General features: G+C 43.7%; 1 protein-coding gene across 2 annotated transcripts in view; it reads right to left on the minus strand.

Annotated features, from left to right (window-relative positions):
- The window catches only part of PDPK1 (3-phosphoinositide dependent protein kinase 1), a 257,044-nt gene that overhangs the window by 161,839 nt on the left and 76,461 nt on the right, over window positions 1-18,744 (minus strand). For both annotated transcript variants that reach the window (XM_078664942.1, XM_078664943.1), the window contains exon 3: window positions 6,676-6,718. In XM_078664942.1, the coding sequence (XP_078521068.1) occupies window positions 6,676-6,718 (43 nt within the window). The remainder of the gene's footprint in view (window positions 1-6,675; window positions 6,719-18,744) is intronic.

Raw genomic sequence — 18,744 nt, forward strand, 5'->3', positions numbered from 1 at the left:
TGGAAAAAATGTCGGGAGGGAAATGGACTGATTTATATGAAAATCAGAGATGACTTTAGGTAGGAAAGCAGGATGAGCCCTTAGGACTACCCTATTGTGATGAAAGATAGTGTATGGTTCTTTCGCACAGAGAGCTTGAATCTCGCTGACTCTGCGAGCAGAGGTAATCGCCACCAAAAAGGCCGCCTTCCAAGAGAGATGCTGCAAAGAGGCCTTGTGGATGGGCTCAAAAGGTGGTGACATTAACCTGGATAGCACCAGGTTTAATTCCCATGGAGGAGAAGGATTTCGCACAGGGGGATAGACTTTCTTCAACCCCTGGAGGAAGTCCTTAACCACTGGAACCTGAAAGAAAGAAACCTGATCTGGTGATTTTCTGTATGCTACTATGGCTGACAAATGTACCCTAATAGAAGCGCATTTCAAACCAGCAGTAGCTAGGGAAAGGAGGTATGGCAAGATGACGTCCTCCTGTCCTTTAGTCGGGTCAAGGTGATGATCTCTACACCATATGAAAAACCGCTTCCACTTAAACGCATAGGACGCTCTCGTGGAAGGTCTCTTGGCCTCCTTTAAAATGTTCATGCACTCAGGAGGCAAGTTCAAATGCCCATATTGCAGGACCTCAGGAGCCATGCTGTTAGGTTCAATGATGGGAGGTTGGGATGCATTATCCTCCCGTTCATCTTGCTCAACAGGTCCGGCCTGCAAGGGAGTCGTCTGTGTGGACACACAGACAGATGTAGAAGGTCCGGGTACCACCACTGCCGTGGCCAATCCGGAGCTATCAGGATCATGTCCATGTTCGACCTGCAGGGCTTGGAAACCACTCTCGGAATCAGAGCCAGGGGAGGAAACGCGTAAGCGAATGTCCCTGACCAATCCATCAATAGAGCATTCCCCTGAGTCCCTGGCCGGTGGAACCAGGACGCGAAGGCGTGGCATTTGGCGTTTTCGTCGTCTGCAAACAAATCTATGGTTGGACGACCCCAGCAACGAAAAAGCTCTTCCACCACTTCGTCGTTTAGCACCCAGTCTGGCTGATCTTCGAAGTGCCTGCTGAGTGCGTCTGCTTTTACGTTCAACTCGCCTGGAAGGTGCACCGCCACTATCGTGAGGCCTCGAGAGAGGAGCCAATGCCAGATTGCCTGAGCCTCTCGAGACAGAGGGCGAGATCTTGTGCCTCCTTGTTTGTTCAGATAGAACATGCTGGTCGTGCTGTCCGTCTGAACTAGGACTGAGTTGGACTCTATCGCTGGTAAAAAAGCTTTGAGAGCCAGGAATACCGTTCTGAGTTCCAGCATATTGATGTGGTATGTCTGCTCCTGCACAGACCACAGGCCTTGAATCTGAAGAGGACCCATATGTGCTCCCCAACCTTGCAGAGAGGCATCCGTCACTATCGACTGGTTTGGAAGAGGCTGGTGAAACCGAACCCCCACCAGCAGATTCTTTCTCCGTGTCCACCATTTGATGGCGTCTTTCGTCGCTTGGGAGAGCTTGATGCGATCCTCCCAAAGACCTGTCGCCTGGTCCCATTGATCCTCCAGGGCCTGCTGTACAGGCCGCATTCTCAGCCTGGCGTTTGGGATGAGAAAGATGCAGGATGCCATGGAACCCAGCAGGGATGCTACTTGTCGGGCTATTGGAAGCCGAGATTCTAGCAGAATTCCACATTTCTGGTTCAGGGAAAAAAGTCTCTCCTCCGAAGGAAACGCTTTTCCCACTTTTGTGTCCAGAACGGAGCCTAGGTAGTGAATTGACTGTGTAGGCCGCTGGACTGACTTCTCCAGATTCACATGGAGACCGAGCCTGTGCAATTGGAGAAGACACAGATGTAGATCGTGTTTTACCCGCACTGGAGACAGACCTTTTAGGAGCCAGTCGTCCAAGTATGGGTACAGGAAGAGTCCCTTCTTGTGCAGAAAAGCCGCCACCACTGCCATGCATTTGGTGAAGACTCGTGGTGCGGACTTGAGACCGAAGGGTAGCACTGCGTACTGATAGTGTTTGTTCCCTACGACAAACCTCAAGTACTTCCGATGTTGCTGAGCAATTGGGATGTGAAAGTACGCATCTTGCAGGTCCACCGAACACATCCAATCTCCGACTTGAAGATGTGGGCATATTTGGTGAAGTGCCAGCATGCGGAACTTTTCTCTGATGATGATCTTGTTTAGAAGTCGTAGATCGAGTATTGGTCTGAACTTGTCCTCCTGATCTTTTTTGGGGACAAGAAAGTACCTGGAGTAAACTCCCTTTCCTCTTTGAGCGAGAGGAACCTCCTCTATCGCTCGCTTTTGTAGTAGGACTTTTACCTCTCTTCGGAGCAAGCTTAGTTGGTGAGGGGAAGCGCTCTTTGGAGGTATGTTCTTTGGAGGAGCAAGGAAACGTAGTTTGTATCCATTGCGCAGTATATTCAGCACCCACTGATCCTTGGTGATGCTGACCCACTCTGCCAGGTGTTGTGAAGCACTTCCTCCCACTGGAGTGGGCACCGGCGCCAGAGGAAGCCACTGATCAGGCTTTTCCTCCTCTTGTAGTGGTAGAGGATTGTTGATGACCTCCTCTACCTCTGCCAGGTTTACCTCGAAACTGGGGTTTTCCTTGGGCTTTACTTTGGGACCATTGAGGGGTTTGAACCCTCTGTTGAGCCCCTCTCCCCCTGTTGGGCTTGAAACGACGCTTGAACTCTTTCTTCTTTTCCAAGCCCACCGCTTTCAATGTGTCCAGTTCCGTCTTCATTCGGGTCATTTCTTCGTCAGCATGCTCACCGAAAAGAGCGGAACCCGAAAAGGGGAGATTAAGGATGCGATGTTGAGCATCCGGCTTCAGGCCTGTCAAGCGCAACCATGCCGGTCTCCTGGCACAAACCCCATGCGAATAGGAATGCGCCGACAGGACAGCACCATCCACAGCCGTGCTTATCATCTGATTCGCCACCAGACATCCTTCAGTCACGGTCTCTTCAAAGTCCTGCTGGTCTTCTTTTGGCAGCTTGGCTTTGAACCTTTCCATAGAGTCCCATAAGGCTCTGTCGTACCGACCCAGAAGTGCAGCCGCACTAGAAACCTTAAGAGTCGACGCAGCTGAGGTGCAAACTTTGCGACCCCAGGAGTCTTGAGTCTTGCTGTCCTTGTCTGGGGGGACTGAAGAAGAACCTGCCACTGCGTGTGTCTTCCTCGCCGCCGCCACAATAACAGAGTCTGCTGGCGGGTCCGATCTTACAAAAACCGGGTCAGAAGAGGCCGGTTTGTATTTCTTTTGGATGCGGGCTGGCACCGCTCTGATAGCCGCCGGAGTTAGGAATACCTCCTTGACAGGATCTATAATCCCCGGGACTAATGGCAGTAGAGGACGGGTGATCGCCTTTTTGTGTAAAGTCTCAAAAATGACTGTCGTTGTAACCTGAGGGACAGACATTTCAATGTTCAGCTTCTAAGCTCCTCTTTGCAAGACATCCAGATACGTGCCAATGTCATCCACTGGGGAGGATCGGGACGTAGGACTGTCCGTCAAAGTAGGGGAGTAGTCCCTCTTGGACGACCTGGAAGAAGAGGTAGAGGAAGTAGACGGAGTTCGTCGACGTCTACGGTGGACACTGTGCCTCCTCTCTTTGGATCGTTTCGAACGCTCTTCTCGTCTAGGAGAGCGAGACCTGACCCGCTCCTCTGGTTCTTTTCTGGGAGATCGGGTCCTTCTGGGAGATCTGGTTGGTGTTCTCACAGGAGATTTGCGCCTGGGAGGGCTATGCTTGTCCATCTCCTCCACCAGATCCTGAAGGAGAGACCTGTGCTGCGAGCTGGCGTAGTCCTGCATACGTTTTGCAGCCCCAGAATCTCTCCAATGTTGCAAAGACCTGTACCATCTAGGTGACAGTCTGACTTTATCCGCCCAAGGGTCCGTCCGACGCTCAGGTGACTTGCGTACCGGACTTCTGGACTTCGACGATGCAGTTGAGGAGCCAGAGGACCTTGAGGTGGAATGACGGGAAGCTGACTCCATTACCATCACCACATCTGAACATCTCGACGCCGAGCGATCTTCCCTCGTGGTCGAGTGCTTTCGGGGAGTCGGCGGATCAAACAATCTTGTTTGTGAATGTCGATGCGAGGATGTATGGTCTCTCGACGTCGAGCGGCGATGAGCAGCCGCCGACGGAGTTCCATGTCTCGACGTCGAACGGCGAGTACCGGCCGTCGACGGAGCCCTCTCTCTCGACGTCGAACGACGATGCCCAGTCGTCGACGGAAGTCTCGACGTCCTGTCGTCGACGAAGCACCCTGCCTCGACGTCGAGTGACTATGTCCAATCGTCGACAGAGGCCTTTCTCTCGACGTCGAGCGGTGATGATCAGCCGTCGACGGAGTTTTCTGCCTCGACGTCGAATGTCTGTGCGACGACGGTGGAGGGGTATTGGACACCCTCGACGTCGAGAGCTGACGAGACACCGACGGAGACTGCCTCCTCGACGCCGATCGAATCTTCCCTGTCGACGGCGGAGGGGTCTTGGTCCTCGACGCAGAACGTCGCTTCTTCGACGACGGCGGAGGAGTCACACTTCTCGACGCCGGTCGACGTCTGGATGACGACGGCGGAGGGGTGACCTCCCTCGACGCCGGTCGTCGCCTGGTTGACGACGGCGGAGGGGTCTTGGTCCTCGACGCAGAACGTCGCTTCTTCGACGACGGCGGAGGAGGCACACTTCTCGACGCCGGTCGACGTCTGGATGACGACGGCGGAGGGGTGACCTCCCTCGACGCCGACCGTCGCCCAGTTGACGGCGGCGGAGTTCCCTTCCTCGACGTCAGACGTCGCCCGGTTGACGCCGGCGGAGGGGATTTCGACGATGGAACTGGATCCTTCGACGTCGTCGACGTACCTGATCTTCTCTTCGACGGCGAGCCCGCCGTCGACGGTAGTTTAGACGATGAATGATCCACCGGTGGTTCTTTTCTCAGCGCCGAGCCCGACGCTGAGGGTGAGGGGTGTGAAGACTTCTTTTTGGAAGATGAATGAGTCTTCTTGGAGCCCTTCCTCACCGGAGATCTTCCTCTTGATGACCTATGAGCTAGGCCATAAATGCGAATCCTCTCCCTGTCTTTTAAAGTTCTTCCTGACAGGTGTTCACAATGAGGACAGGTGCCTGGATCATGTTCCTCAGGCAGACACAGGATACAGACGTTGTGGTTGTCTGACTTGGCCTTCTTGTTGCCACAAGAAGGGCATTTGTCAAAGAGTGAAGGCATTTTCAGGAGAAAATGCTCACCAAAATGACTGAAAAAGACAGTATCTTACTTGACTAGATGTTAAATGTCGAGTAAGAACAAAACATTGTCAAAAGTGAAGAGTTTTTCTATCAAAAAACAGGAAAATTAGTGGAGCTGTGTAACCAGGGTCCTTCTCTGAAGGAGCCGGAAAGAACAACTGACCTAACTGTCACCCCTTAGGCATGATGGGATACTGGGGGTCATGAGTGCCTTAAAGGCACGGTGTCAGTTTATTGCTATGCAGCTACAGGTTAGCTTTTCAGTCTTTTTAGACTGTGTGTTTGCAACGCAGCCTGGGAGCTTTCTATGCTTCCAGTGAGTTATAAGAATTTCTACTGCTTTCTGAGCATTAAAACAATTTCTAAACAAACTTTTTTGTTGTTTCTCATGTTTCTAATGCTTATTATTATTACATGTATGGTGGAAATTCTACACAGCATAATTCAGCTCTGTTTTTATTGGCTGCTATTGCATGTTATATATATATATGTATTTATATATATATATATGAGTATATATATGTGGGGCACATATAATATAGTGTTTCCGGGGTCCCGCACATGGGCGGGAATATTCTAATGCTTATGACTATTGATGAGGATCCCCTGGAAGAGAACGAGGAGTGAAGCATGCTGTGGCAACAGTTCAACATGAATTTTGGGATGCTTTGCAGGAGACATTCAAGACCGGATTTGGGAAAAAGGAGAACGAGGGTACAATTAAGAGTGCATGAGAGCTGAGAATAGGGATTTCGGTTTTTGCTGTACAGTAGGATATATCCTTGATGATTTACTTGACAGGAGAGCTCTGATGAAAGATTTCAATGCAGCAAAGTGTGAATTAAAAGTGTCTCCAAGCATAATGGAAGAGAAGAGGCAAGTTGGTGGAGTGGTATGGCAGCCAGGGTTCAGATGGCTAGAATGAACGTTCCTCTCGTCTCTAGGGGAACCCACTGAGCTCTCTAAAGAGCTAACTGTAGGCTTGTGTGCGCTTACTAACATACTTCCACATATGACAATAATATTTACAAACCAGCAAGTAATGGAATGAGTGATTTACAGAACAAATGATAGTGACTAATCAAATGAGTGATTGCATTTGTGAGTTTATCTGTCAGAATGTACCCCTTTCTTTTCTTTGTTAGTGTATATGATTTATAAGCCACACATGTTCTTGTTTTCTCATAAGCAAAAGCATGAACCACCAGCTCTCATCCTGTTAAGTGGCCTCACATTCTAGGAACAATTAAGATGGCTACTCAAATAAATGAGAAGGAATGTGCTTCATAATAAGCGTTACCGACACTTTTTTTGCAAAAAAGTCTTATCCTGAGCTCAGATCTTATAAATGTTGCCACATTGGGAGCTTTGCAATAGGCATTTAAAAAGAGACCACAATTACTTACTAGCATATTCTCGTGACGTTGATAGTTCTTTTGCCAAGACAACCTAAAAATGAACATAAAGCATGAATGAAAAAATAATATGGACATAAGAGTAGTGGTGCACAAAATTACATTCGGACTTAAACAGTAAGGCCAAGTTTAAGTAGCTGGTATAGTGGGCAAAATGGCCATATCTTCCAACGACAGCATCTGCTGATCTAGAGTTAAGTCTGCACGACGCTCTATAGGCAAAGCTGTTTTTCACCCTTCTTAATGTGCTCCCCTACAAACACTCAAAGATCAAACTCCAACAAATTAATTATAACAAGAACAAAAATGACAGGAAGCTTTTTATAATGCCAAACTGGGTGAAGATTCATCAAGTGCGACTGAAGATGTAAAAACAGTGTTCACTATAGAGAACTCTAAAAACTTCAAATAGCCTACCAAATTTCAATTTTTTTTAGTTTGGTAAAATGTGATCCAGAAAAAAACAAAAATGCAGCTGTCTAACTTGCAAGAACTACTTTACTATATCGTTATTGTCCTGCATAACACTCAAGTAAATTAAAACAAGCATTTGCAATGCAATAGGTCTCGCATTATTTAAGTTTGAGCTATTATTATTGTAAATGGCAATGTTTTTTGCTTTATGCTATAGTTTTCTTATGTACATAAAAAGCTACATATAAAGTATTTGTTGTTAAAATTATTTATGCAGTATTTAAATTTGTTTGCATAAAAGATTACAAGAATATCTTAGCAAAAAAGTTAAACTTTTTAATGGTAATTGACTAAATGTCCATTTGTACATTTTAATTTCAAATAGGTAAGTGTAAACATCACAAATATATTGTGCAAACAGTGCAAAATATTTTAGCCCTAAATATTTTTGTTTTACGAGGTAGTTTGTAAGAAAATGATTGTAAAAGGCAAACACTGTAATTAAAATGTAACATATAACAGTACAGTTATGGCTAGTAAACATACATTAGTAGTATAGTATAATTGTAAACAAGATGTAAATAAGACTACAGAAATTAGCATGAATTATCACTTTAACATCAACTTTACAAACATTTTGAAAACACGATCACAGCTGGTAATCATGCATTGGCTTGTTATTACAAGCATTTCATTTTAATAAATATTTCTGATTCCCAAAAACAAATATGACAGTCTCTCAAAATAATGGCTTTTCAGTTTTAGTTGTATTTTTGATCTCCATGTCATCAAGTACTCATGAATATTACTGCCCCATGGACAGAGTCTGGCTTTACATGTCTACATATCAACATCCAATTCCATGAACACCCATCGCATGCCAGGGATGACCATCACCGCTGGTGAAGAGAAGCACAATTGGGTCAAGAATGCCCACAATACGTTGTGGTCCCATTATACCAGGGATGGGCTCAATAATGCCAAAGATGCCAACATCATGCCAAGCATTGCTAGACTAAAAGTGGGAATAATTCTAACAGGGACACCACCAATAAATTAAGAAGGAACACCATTACGCTAAGGCAAGCATTACCGCCTTCGGGTAAAGTCCGCGCTATATAAAAATGCATAAATACATGAATAAAGAAATACCGCCTTCGGGTAAAGTCCGCGCTATATAAAAATGCATAAATACATAAAAAAATAAATACCGCCTTCGGGTAAAGTCTGCGCTATATAAAAATGCATAATTAAATAAATAAATACATACCGCAAAACATCCTCGTTACTCTGCCGGCCTGCGACCAGGAAGTCAGGCAGGCCGGCGCGACACCCGGAAACAGGAAGTAGGAGGGCGGGAGCCTACCCCGCCTCCCACGGAAGAGCCGCGATTGGAGCCGTGTTGGGAGCAGGGAGCACCGGAGCAGGCAGGAGCCTACCCTGCGCCCCGGTGCCGAAGGAGGGAAGAAGAGTCCTGCTGCCGGGCCTTGCAGCTGAGGAGAGGAAGCCGGTGAGTGCGTTGCTGAGCGGCGGGCGGGCGGAGGGAGAGGAGCATGTAGGCGCGGGGGGGAGGCGGCCTGTGCATGTGTGTGTATGTGTGTGCGTGCGTGTGTGTATGTGTCTTGGAGTGCGTGTGTGTGACTGTGAGGGAGGGGGTGTGTGTGTGAGCGAGTGTCTGTCTGCGACGTGTGTGTGTGTGTGTGTGTGTGTGTGTGTCTGTGTGTGTGCATGCATGCATGCGCGGTAGGCTGGGAGGGCGGCGCATGCGCAGTAGGCTGGGAGGGCGGCGCAGGACGGAACGTGCGCGTTCGCGCAGCCAAATCCGACTGCTAAAAATCGTGCCAGTTTTGTGTCCCTCATTCCCCGGCATCAGACAGCTATAGAGTCTCTGTCCCTGTTCCAGGGCGAGACCTAAAAAGGACAATGGTGGACAACATTCTTTGAATTTTCCTTAGGTTTTTAAATGGAAACCAATATAACTGGTTGGAATCTTTTTTTCAGCAATCATTTTGCTTCCCTGATATTTGATGGTTATAACGCTGCTCACAAAACAAAGAAAATAAGCAAAACGTGTAGTTTTTTTTTCGAAAAAAGCAAGACCAGTCAAAACAGGTAGACATTGGTATGTTTTTTTTGTAGGTATGGAAAGGCCGATGTAAAAAACACTTTCTGATGTTCCAGTTAAGCTGGGAAAAATACAAAAAAAAAAAATAAATAAGCAAAAGGAAGAAAAATCATTAGGTGAAGCAGTTGGAGACCTGCTACTGCTCACTGCATAGGTGGACAGCAGCACGTTTTCCAAGTCTAACCACTGAAAACATTGGGAAAAGGAACAATCATTAGAAAAACAAATGGGACCTGCTTTTTCTAATTTTGAATATTTTATTTTCTTTACCATTCCGAAAAACCGGCACCAATCTTTGAGCACTAAATAAACTTAAATGTGCGCAAAAGCACATCTGAAAAAAGTAGCGCTGCAGCACAAAAAACAAAAAACAAATACAGGGAAGAGTAGGGGAAGCAAATGACAAGTGATTAACATGGAGGACCTGAAGCGTTGGTTTTGAAGGGGAAAGCAGTACACCAGGGAGAGAGCAAGAAAACATGCACTACAAGGAGGTGCTTCAAGATAAAGGAAAAAGTAGTTTCCTGAAAGTGACCAGTAGAAGGATAAAAGTCATCCAATCAAAAGGATGGTAAAGATGCTTTAGTCCATGGAAGGGTCAAATGCAAAAAGATGAAGGAAAGCACTGAATAAAATGCAAGCAAATGAGAGAGCCAGTCAGCGGGGAGAAATTAGTATTTTAAACACAATTGTTTTTTTTTTAAAAACGCTTTCAGTAACTGCCAACACTGAGAAAAAACAACAACAAACAGCACATCTTTTTGCCCTTTGTTCTTTGACACATTCCTGTACACAATGGTGGCTTCAAATTATATCTTTCTCGGATATATATCAGTAGACTACGTGCCCCACCCCTAATAGTGGGGTCCCATTAAAGTACCATTTCCACTTTCCTTAATCACTGGAGACATAAGCAGCAGCAAAAAACACAGAACTAACAGACAAGTCAGCATAACACATTTTAGTGTGCAACACAATCGGAGACAGAAAGACAGGTATGAATCGTCCAAGGTTTAGCAACACTTAGCCATACCACTAAGGCATGCGAGGCCCAGCTAATGTCAAATTTCAGACATTCTGGGGTACCATGGCAGACTACCTCAGCAATGGAAAGCTTCAGTTACAGCTATTTCCAGCATTTGTGGCGACAGGTTCCATCGCAAACTACATCGTCTCAATCCTTTTATTACTTGTGTATCATTACATTATCAAAGGCTTTAGTGAAAACATGTCTATTATATATTAGCAGTTCTCCATTGAGCACAAAAAAACTAAAAAAGACCCAAATCCATGAATCACCAAATGTTCTATGCATTCGGGACAAGTCCACAGATTGTGTACCCACACCAACCTGCCATTTTGTTTTGTCTCAGATGGGTGAAGCAGGCTCCAGCTATAATCATATATGAAGAAACATTGCACTCTAGGTGAGCAGGGACTGCTGGAGGTGTAGTGGTAGATGGGGTCTTAGCTCAGGAAATATCCTCATGAAGACTATGTGTTCGACAAAAATGCCCAGTGGGCCCTGTTAAATGTTTGGCCTCTTCAGTCGGTACTAACTTACATAAACCAGCATGCTGGATTCTGGTACTCGCAGTTAATTTCTCCACATTTTTCGTATAGGTCTACAATCATACAATACAAAAGATTCTCAGAAATGGAACCCAGAATATGTTTTGGTTCACCACTTTTGGCCTGAAGAACTCAGACTGTCATTAACCTCTTCAGCAGAAGCGCCAAAATTAGGCTTCACAATAAGGGAAGCAAGTGACCAAAGACACCTATATACCATGCAAGCTCAAAGTAGCATCTTTCCATAATGGGTGATCCTTCAACGGATGAAGGCTATTATCTCCTTGAGCATGTTGCCCCTAGATTATGGCAGTAGACTCAGTCGTTGAGCTAGCCATCAACGTATTGATCAAATTCTATTTAACCAAGAATATAGCCACCAGACAACTGCTACACATACACGGACATACCTTCAGACCTTTGAAATCTACAATAGGTTCCTTCGGCAAGCCTTACTCGTTAAAGCCTCTTTGCAAGTCCACCGAACCATTCACGGCACTACACCCTTCTTCATAACAAATTTTATTGGGTTTTTGTTTCACACATCATACAAAATCAATTGCAGTTCCCATGTTACCAAAGCTCATGATACAGTCCCCCCCATTTACATACTCAGTAGTGAGCTAGGTTACAATCCAGATTCTGTTTATGAACCCCATTAAAGGTGGACCCCAACATGCACTGCCATATTTTACTAATGAAATCTCCCTTGTTCCCACCCACCACCCCGAAGCCCCATCATCGATGCCTGCATGTAGTGCTAGTCGTTACAATCTGTGTGCACAGGAATGATCAAATAGTGTTCCATGTGATGTACCGGTCATGTCTCGGGGATAGTCACCAATCTGGGTACTATTCCGTTTCATCCTCTTGTGTCCCATAATCACGCAGTGATTGCGCCAGTGCGTCCCATGCCTGCGCCATTTCTAGTGCCTTCTCATTGCGTTGTCTACGCGCAGTTCGGAATCTCAAGTCGCTTTCAGCCCTAGCCCACTTGAGGAACTCGTTTTTCCATTTAGCGCCACTGGGTCCCACTGTCGCCTTCCAATGTTTTGTGATCTCGCGCTTTGCTAGTATAAGCCCCATGTCAATGAATTTACTTGTGACCTTGTCCCGGGGAGTATGAGGGAACCAGTGCAGGACACCCAAGGCCATATCAAATTCCAAGCCCCTGTCTGTTACCGCATTTAGAGCGTCTCCCACCTCCTTCCAGTATAGCTCCAATATCGGACATGTCCAGAGCATATGATCTAATTCTGCACCAATTTTCGCACATCTGGGGCACGCTGCGGATTCTTTGTCAAAGTATTTCTTGATCTTCCCTGGTGTCAAATATGCTCGGTGGAGGATATAGAAATGTGCGAACTGGAATCTTGCGTTCCGTGTGCTCTTCCAGGCCCCTTCGCACTATCTGCGCCCATGCCACCTCGGGAATTTTCTTCCCTATGTCTATTTCCCACTTCCCCTTCAACGTCTCCAGAGGTGGTAGTCCTTCATTAATCATTCTGGAGTAGAGGCACGTGACTGCCCTAAAAGTTTCCGCCGCCATCATGGCATATTGGCAAGCCATTGTTGTTCTTGGTTCCATCAGCCCTTCCCTCCAGTGCTTCTGTATAGCTTGTACCAATGCTGCATGCAGCAGAAAGCCCCCTCTTGGCAGGTCGAACCTCTCTGAAAGTGTCGGGTACGGTAACAACGTTCCATCTTCGTATAGGTCCCCCATCACCAGGACTCCTGCCTCTTCCCAATCTTGTAGCTGCGACCAGTCGCCACTGTGCGGCAGCGCCGTTAGCATCCCTTTGGGGATTTCGGGGGCATACGGATGAAGGACGCCCGCTCTACGCTGTGTTCGGTTCCAGCATAATCTGATCGTCCTTTCTTCTTGTGTCAACTCCTTGAGGTCTAGCCTCTGTTGTAATGTAATTTCTTGCTTTACGTCCTCAAACGAGACACCTCAATATTCAATATGGAATCCTCCATCCATGTCTCTGCAAGATTACTCATGGTGGTCGATCACACTCCTTTGACGACCCGGAAAAACTCAAAACTTCATCTTCAAAATTTCTCATCTGATGGGATGGATACTAATACTTGATTTTTCTATGTTTTAAGAATACTGCTTTGCATCTATAATATATCTTCTTTTAATGGTCGCTCTTTATTTGTGTTTTTCTTCTCTTCATAAAGCTCTGTCTTCCTTTTTCTCCTATTTCCTTACTCCTGAGGTCCGTGCTCTCTGGCGTCACTATGCTCCTTTTTCTTCGTCTCCTTTCTTTGTTACAGTTCTGGCTGTTATGCCTTGATCTGGTCGCTTATCTATTTCTTCTGCTTTGTCTCTTTTCTCTCTCCCTCTTTCTTCTTTTTCCATTTTCTTTCTCTTTCTTCTTCCTTATCTCTGTACCATGTTTTTCTTGGTCTCTTCATATCTGTTTTGCTCTGATTAATATATTGAATTTCTTGCTTGTGTATATTGGTACGGTGTGTTTTTCTGTGACATTTTCCATATATGGATCTCATTTGAGGTGTTTTTTTTTGTAGCTGTATTCCTGACGTGTATCAACTCCATTTGTATATTACCCTCCTATCCCTCCATTATGTGTAAGTTTGTTACGTGGAACGTTCGTGGTCTTGGGAATCCCGTCAAAGACAAAAAGGTATTGTCTCATTTATCCAAGCTTGATTCTCAGGTTGCTTTTCTTCAAGAAACTCATTGTACTGATGCGGAGTCACTTAAGTTGAAAAGGCATTGGGTGGGTCAAGTTGTTTATTCTCCTGCTTCTAGCAAAAAAAGGGGGTGTTGCTATATTGTTTCACAAGTCATTATCTGTGCAAATTTTGTCTTCACAAACTGATGATGATGATGGACGCTGGGTAATGGCAAAGGTTGTTCTCCAATACAAGACTCTAGTCTTGCTAAATATTTATGGCCCGGTTAAACCAGACCCTAAGTTTTGGAATGACATTAAAATTCTACTCTCTTCCATAGACTGCCCTAATATCATTGTTGCTGGTGATTTTAACCAATGGTTAGACCCTTTTTCTGATTGACTGTCTAAATGTAAATTTAACGCTGATAAATCTCACAAAGCATTTCAAACGGCCATTGCTTCTCATTCATTGTATGATGTTTGGAAGACATGTAACCAGGACTCACTTGAATATACTTTTTTCTCCAATGTGCATCATACTCGTTCTAGAATTGACTATATTTTAGTTAGTAAATCCCTGCTTCCAACCATTCAAATTTCAGAAATTGGATCAATTTTTATTTCTGACCATGCACCCCTTCATGCTATACTGGAACTTTCACTTACCTCCCTTCAATTTAGTTGTTGGAAACGTAATAATTTTTTATTATCTGATGCTGTTTACATCAAAGAAGCCACTACTTTTATTAATGATTTTTTTAACTTCAATCATCCACTGGACACCTCGGTTTCTAATAATTGGGATGCCTTCAAGGCCTCTTTTCGAGCCTTTACTATTTCATATTTCTAGAAGAAGAAGAAAGTCACGAGGAAAAAATATACTGACCAATTACATCATCTTAAATTGTTAGAACATACGTATTTTACGCCTAAATCACCTTTCACTCTCCATGAATTGATTAAGGCTAAATCAGAACTCAACAAATTGGCAACAGTTGAAGCCTGTAATATTCTTCTTAAAATTAAATCCAAATATCATGGTGGTCAAAATAAAGCGGGTAAGATGTTAGCCAATTATTTGAAAATTAAATCTGAACGTAAAAATATTGGTCCTATTTTAAATGACTCTACTAAAACAATGAAGATATTGCAGAGGTTTTTCATGATTATTATCGATCTCTTTATTCTGATGACACGTCTCCCACTAATCAGAATTTAGATACCTTATTCTCTGGCCTACCTTCTGCCCCGTCTCTTTCTGATGATTTTACTGCATTAGAGAGGTCACGACTCAGTAGATAATTAACGCTATTAAATCTTTAAAAAATCGAAAGCTCCAGGACCGGATGGTCTTTCTGTTGTTTATGCCACCTTTACCTCCATTTTTGTTCCTAAACTTTTAGCACTTTTTAATTCCTTTATTGCAGACGCTAAAGCATCCGGTTCCTTTATGGACGCCCTAATTATTATAATTCCCAAACCAGATAAAGACCACTCCCATTGCAAAAATGTTCGCCCTATGTCTTTAATAAATTATGATTGTAAAATATTTGCCAAGATTCTTGTATCCCGACTTGAAACCATTCTTCCTTTATTGGTTAAAACTGATCAAGTCGGGTTTGTGAAGGGCAGATTAGCATCAGATAATGCACATATGGTTGCAAATATTTCATATGGCAGTGGTTCACAAACTTTTTTGACCTATGGCTCCCTTGACCAATTGGCCATTGGCCACGGCTCCCCATTACAATATTTTCATTTGTGTTGGTGTGTGTAAGTGTTATGTAGTGCATCCATTTTAATCCCTGAAAATAATTGGGATGAAGGTAGGGAGAATAGTGTGTGCAATGCAAAGATATGTCTGCTCTCTCTTTTCACAATACTTGTGCACCCTCAGATCATGCAGTGAATGCATCGGTTTGCTGTCCATGTGCAATCAAACTGAAGCTGGACACATGCAGCCGAATCCAGGGACGCTGGAGTGCTGCGGCGCACAGTTTGTAAACCACTGGGCTTACATCTGTTAGTGATCTACACATAATTCAATGAGGAATTGCAATGGCTTGTTTGCTTTGTGTCCTCATGTAACGCAACTGGTGCTATGTAAAGTGCTCCGATACCCAATACCTTCGGGTCAAGTTCGCGCTATATAAAACTCCGTAAAATAAAAAATTATGACTGGTCAGTAGCCTACCACTGAGGTTCATTTAGACACGAAATCCACTCAGATGGCTTCCATGAGTCCACTTCAATTCCAGTAAAACTATTTAACAAGAAAGACAAAGCCTATTTTTGTAGCCATGGATTCATGTAATAAAGCCAATGAAAAGAATGCCAAGGCATTCAGAGTACTGCTGGTGCTATACCTCAGAATGTCTCTGAGCCTCAGGATTCCATTGCTTCAGGTCAGTCATTTGTATGCTTCACTTCTGCAAGTCTTTCACTGTACTGACACATACATCAAATATTGTACTAAAAGCCAGCACATTTGTAATGGGAGTAGGCTGCAGTGAAGGCATTCGAACACCCATTAAAGTACTAAAAATGCCTCAACTGAAAGGCGGAGTAAAAAGCCAGGACTGACAGTGTGGACAAAGCCAGGGATGTGGCTCCAGCACCAGAAAAAGCCATCAGCAAATACAGACAAGCATACTGGTAAACACTGTTATTCTGAAAAAGTACTGCACCTCTTGTTACGGGCAGTCCTCCAGCCGCTTCCGGGTTAATACTGATGTGAGAAGATATATTTTAGACAAAACCTCCCTACCCCTCTTTAATGAAAAAGGAAAACATCCGCTGTGTTCCTCAGTGTTATCAATGATGGGCAAATATACGGCAGTGCTGTAAAGAAATGAAGACGCTTCTACTGTAGTCCTAAAGCAGCGACGAGTTTGGAATTGAATTACACTGGATCGCATTTAGTGCTAACAAAGTCAAACAGTGAAGGTATCACATAGTAGCGTGGGGGCTATTCAGCACCAATCTTTTGTCCTTCATAAATACTGAAAATAACGAATATAAACATAAATAAATGAGGATATTCAGCACTGTGGACATTGAACACGAGATGTCAATTTTAATGGCTTTGCTCATAATAAATACCCAAATACCAAACTGTTTCCTGTCCTGCTGTCCTCGCGTGGGGAATGATAACACTTTCAATGAGGGAAATGTCTGCTACCCTGTGTTTCTTCACTTATGATACAGGATTACGCTACGAGGCAGCAAGTGCACCACCTAGTGGTCGCCAGACACTGAGCACCCAGCCTGCATTCCAGATGCTGGTGTAATTCAGAATAGATTATGATCAGAATCTGCTGCCGCGGCGTTCTTGGCTGGTTTTGGTGGCGCAACAGGGTGCCGCGGCGCACAGTTTGGGAACCACTGTCATATGGTAAAAAATATAAATCTCCTCTTGCAGCATTGTCTTTGGATGTCGAAAGGCCTTTGATCGTATCAATTGGCAATTTATGTTTAGAACTCACCAATGGTTTAGTTTTGGATCTACTTTTATTTCTTATATTAAATTATTGTACTCATGACCTCGTTAGTATTTTTGTTAATAATCATTTTTCCAGGGGTACACGACAGGGCTACCCACTTTCCCCTTTATTATTTGTTTTATGCCTTGAACCTTTCCTGGAGCGTATCCGTGTTAATTCACATATCTCTGGCTTTACTTCTAACTCCATAGAAACCAAAATATCTGCATATGCAGATGATATATTAATTTACATGTCGAACCCCATTGACTCACGCCCGCCTTTTTTGGTTGAGGTCCGACTGTACTCCAGTAATTCTGGTTATAAACTAAACCTTTCAAAGACAGAAGTTTTACCTTTAAATTCCATATGTTACCAATTTATGTTTAATGATACTAATTTTGCTTGGTGTCCCACTAAAATTAAATATCTTGGTATTTGGTTCTCTACTTCTTTGTCCCCCACAATTAGATACACGTTTAGTGCGTTACTTACTCCAATCACTCCTTCTCACTTGGTCTCCCCTATATCTCTCCTGGTGGGGTAGGTTAGACACTATTAAAATGATGATTGTACCTCATGTTCTATTCACATTATCTATGTTGCCTATTCAGATTCCCATTTCTTATTTTTCTCAAATTAACTCCACTTGTATAAACTTTTTATGGAATAAGAAGCATCCACAAATTGCTCTTTCCAAGCTTATTCGTCCTAAGTCTGAGGGTGGTGTGCGTTTTCTAAACTTTAAAGCCTATCACTTGGCTTTTCTGATTAAGCAATCCTTTGCTTTATCCTATGATTTTGCGAATATCCCTATTCCCAGATGGATTGTTTTTGAACGCTCCTTAAAGACTTTTCTTTTCAGAATGTGATTTTTATGTCCAACAGCACTTTCATATCCAATAACCCAATTTTAAATTATTCCCTGACTCTATTATACAACACATTTTCTAATGGTTTCACTCCATTTCAATGTTTTTATTGTCCACAATATGGTATAACACATTTCTTAAATATAAAGGTAAATCATTCTATTAAAATATTGGAAGCAGAAGGAAATTATTTTTGTGCACCAATTGTTTCACCAAAATTCCGTTATTCCTTTTCATGCCCTGCAAATACAATACCAATTACCTGATTCTTGCATCAATGAATATACTATAATTTTAAATGCCTTACAATCACGATTAACTACTTTTGACTTTCCAGCTGATACACCATCTCTTACCCCACTCACTCCTTTATATCCCTTATTTTCAACACACAGACCTAAAGCTGCTCTTGTATATAAGTTATTGTTATCAAATATTACTAAAAGACCCAAATCCCCTATTGAAACTGCGTGGGAAACTGACTTGTCTGTTTCTTTTTCTATTGCGACTTGGGATAAATTGTGGTCTAAGTTATTTAAAGTTTCTGCTGCTGCTCGTATAACCCAATCTTTGTATTTTATTTACAATAGAGCTGTTATTACTCCTGTCTGTATTTCCAAGTTTTCTCCATCCTCTTCTCCAGTATGCTGGTCTTGTTCTAACGATACTGGCACATTGAGACATCAACTTTATGATTGCTCAAATGTTTTATCTTTTTGGAAATCTGTTTGAACTGTTTGCATGAAATTTTTAAAATGTGATCTTACATTATCGTTACGAAATGTTATTCTCGGTTCTTCTTCACCTGATGTTGATGACTCATCTCCTATTTCCATGTTATTTGACCTTTTTATTGCATTAGCCTTCAAAGTTATCTTATCATCCTGGAAAGATAATTCTAAAATATCTTCATTAACGTGGTGGAATTTTACTTGTAATGAGCACAG

This window comes from Lissotriton helveticus, chromosome 10 (genome assembly GCF_964261635.1).
Source record: "Lissotriton helveticus chromosome 10, aLisHel1.1, whole genome shotgun sequence".
Classification (NCBI taxonomy): Eukaryota; Metazoa; Chordata; class Amphibia; order Caudata; family Salamandridae; genus Lissotriton; species Lissotriton helveticus.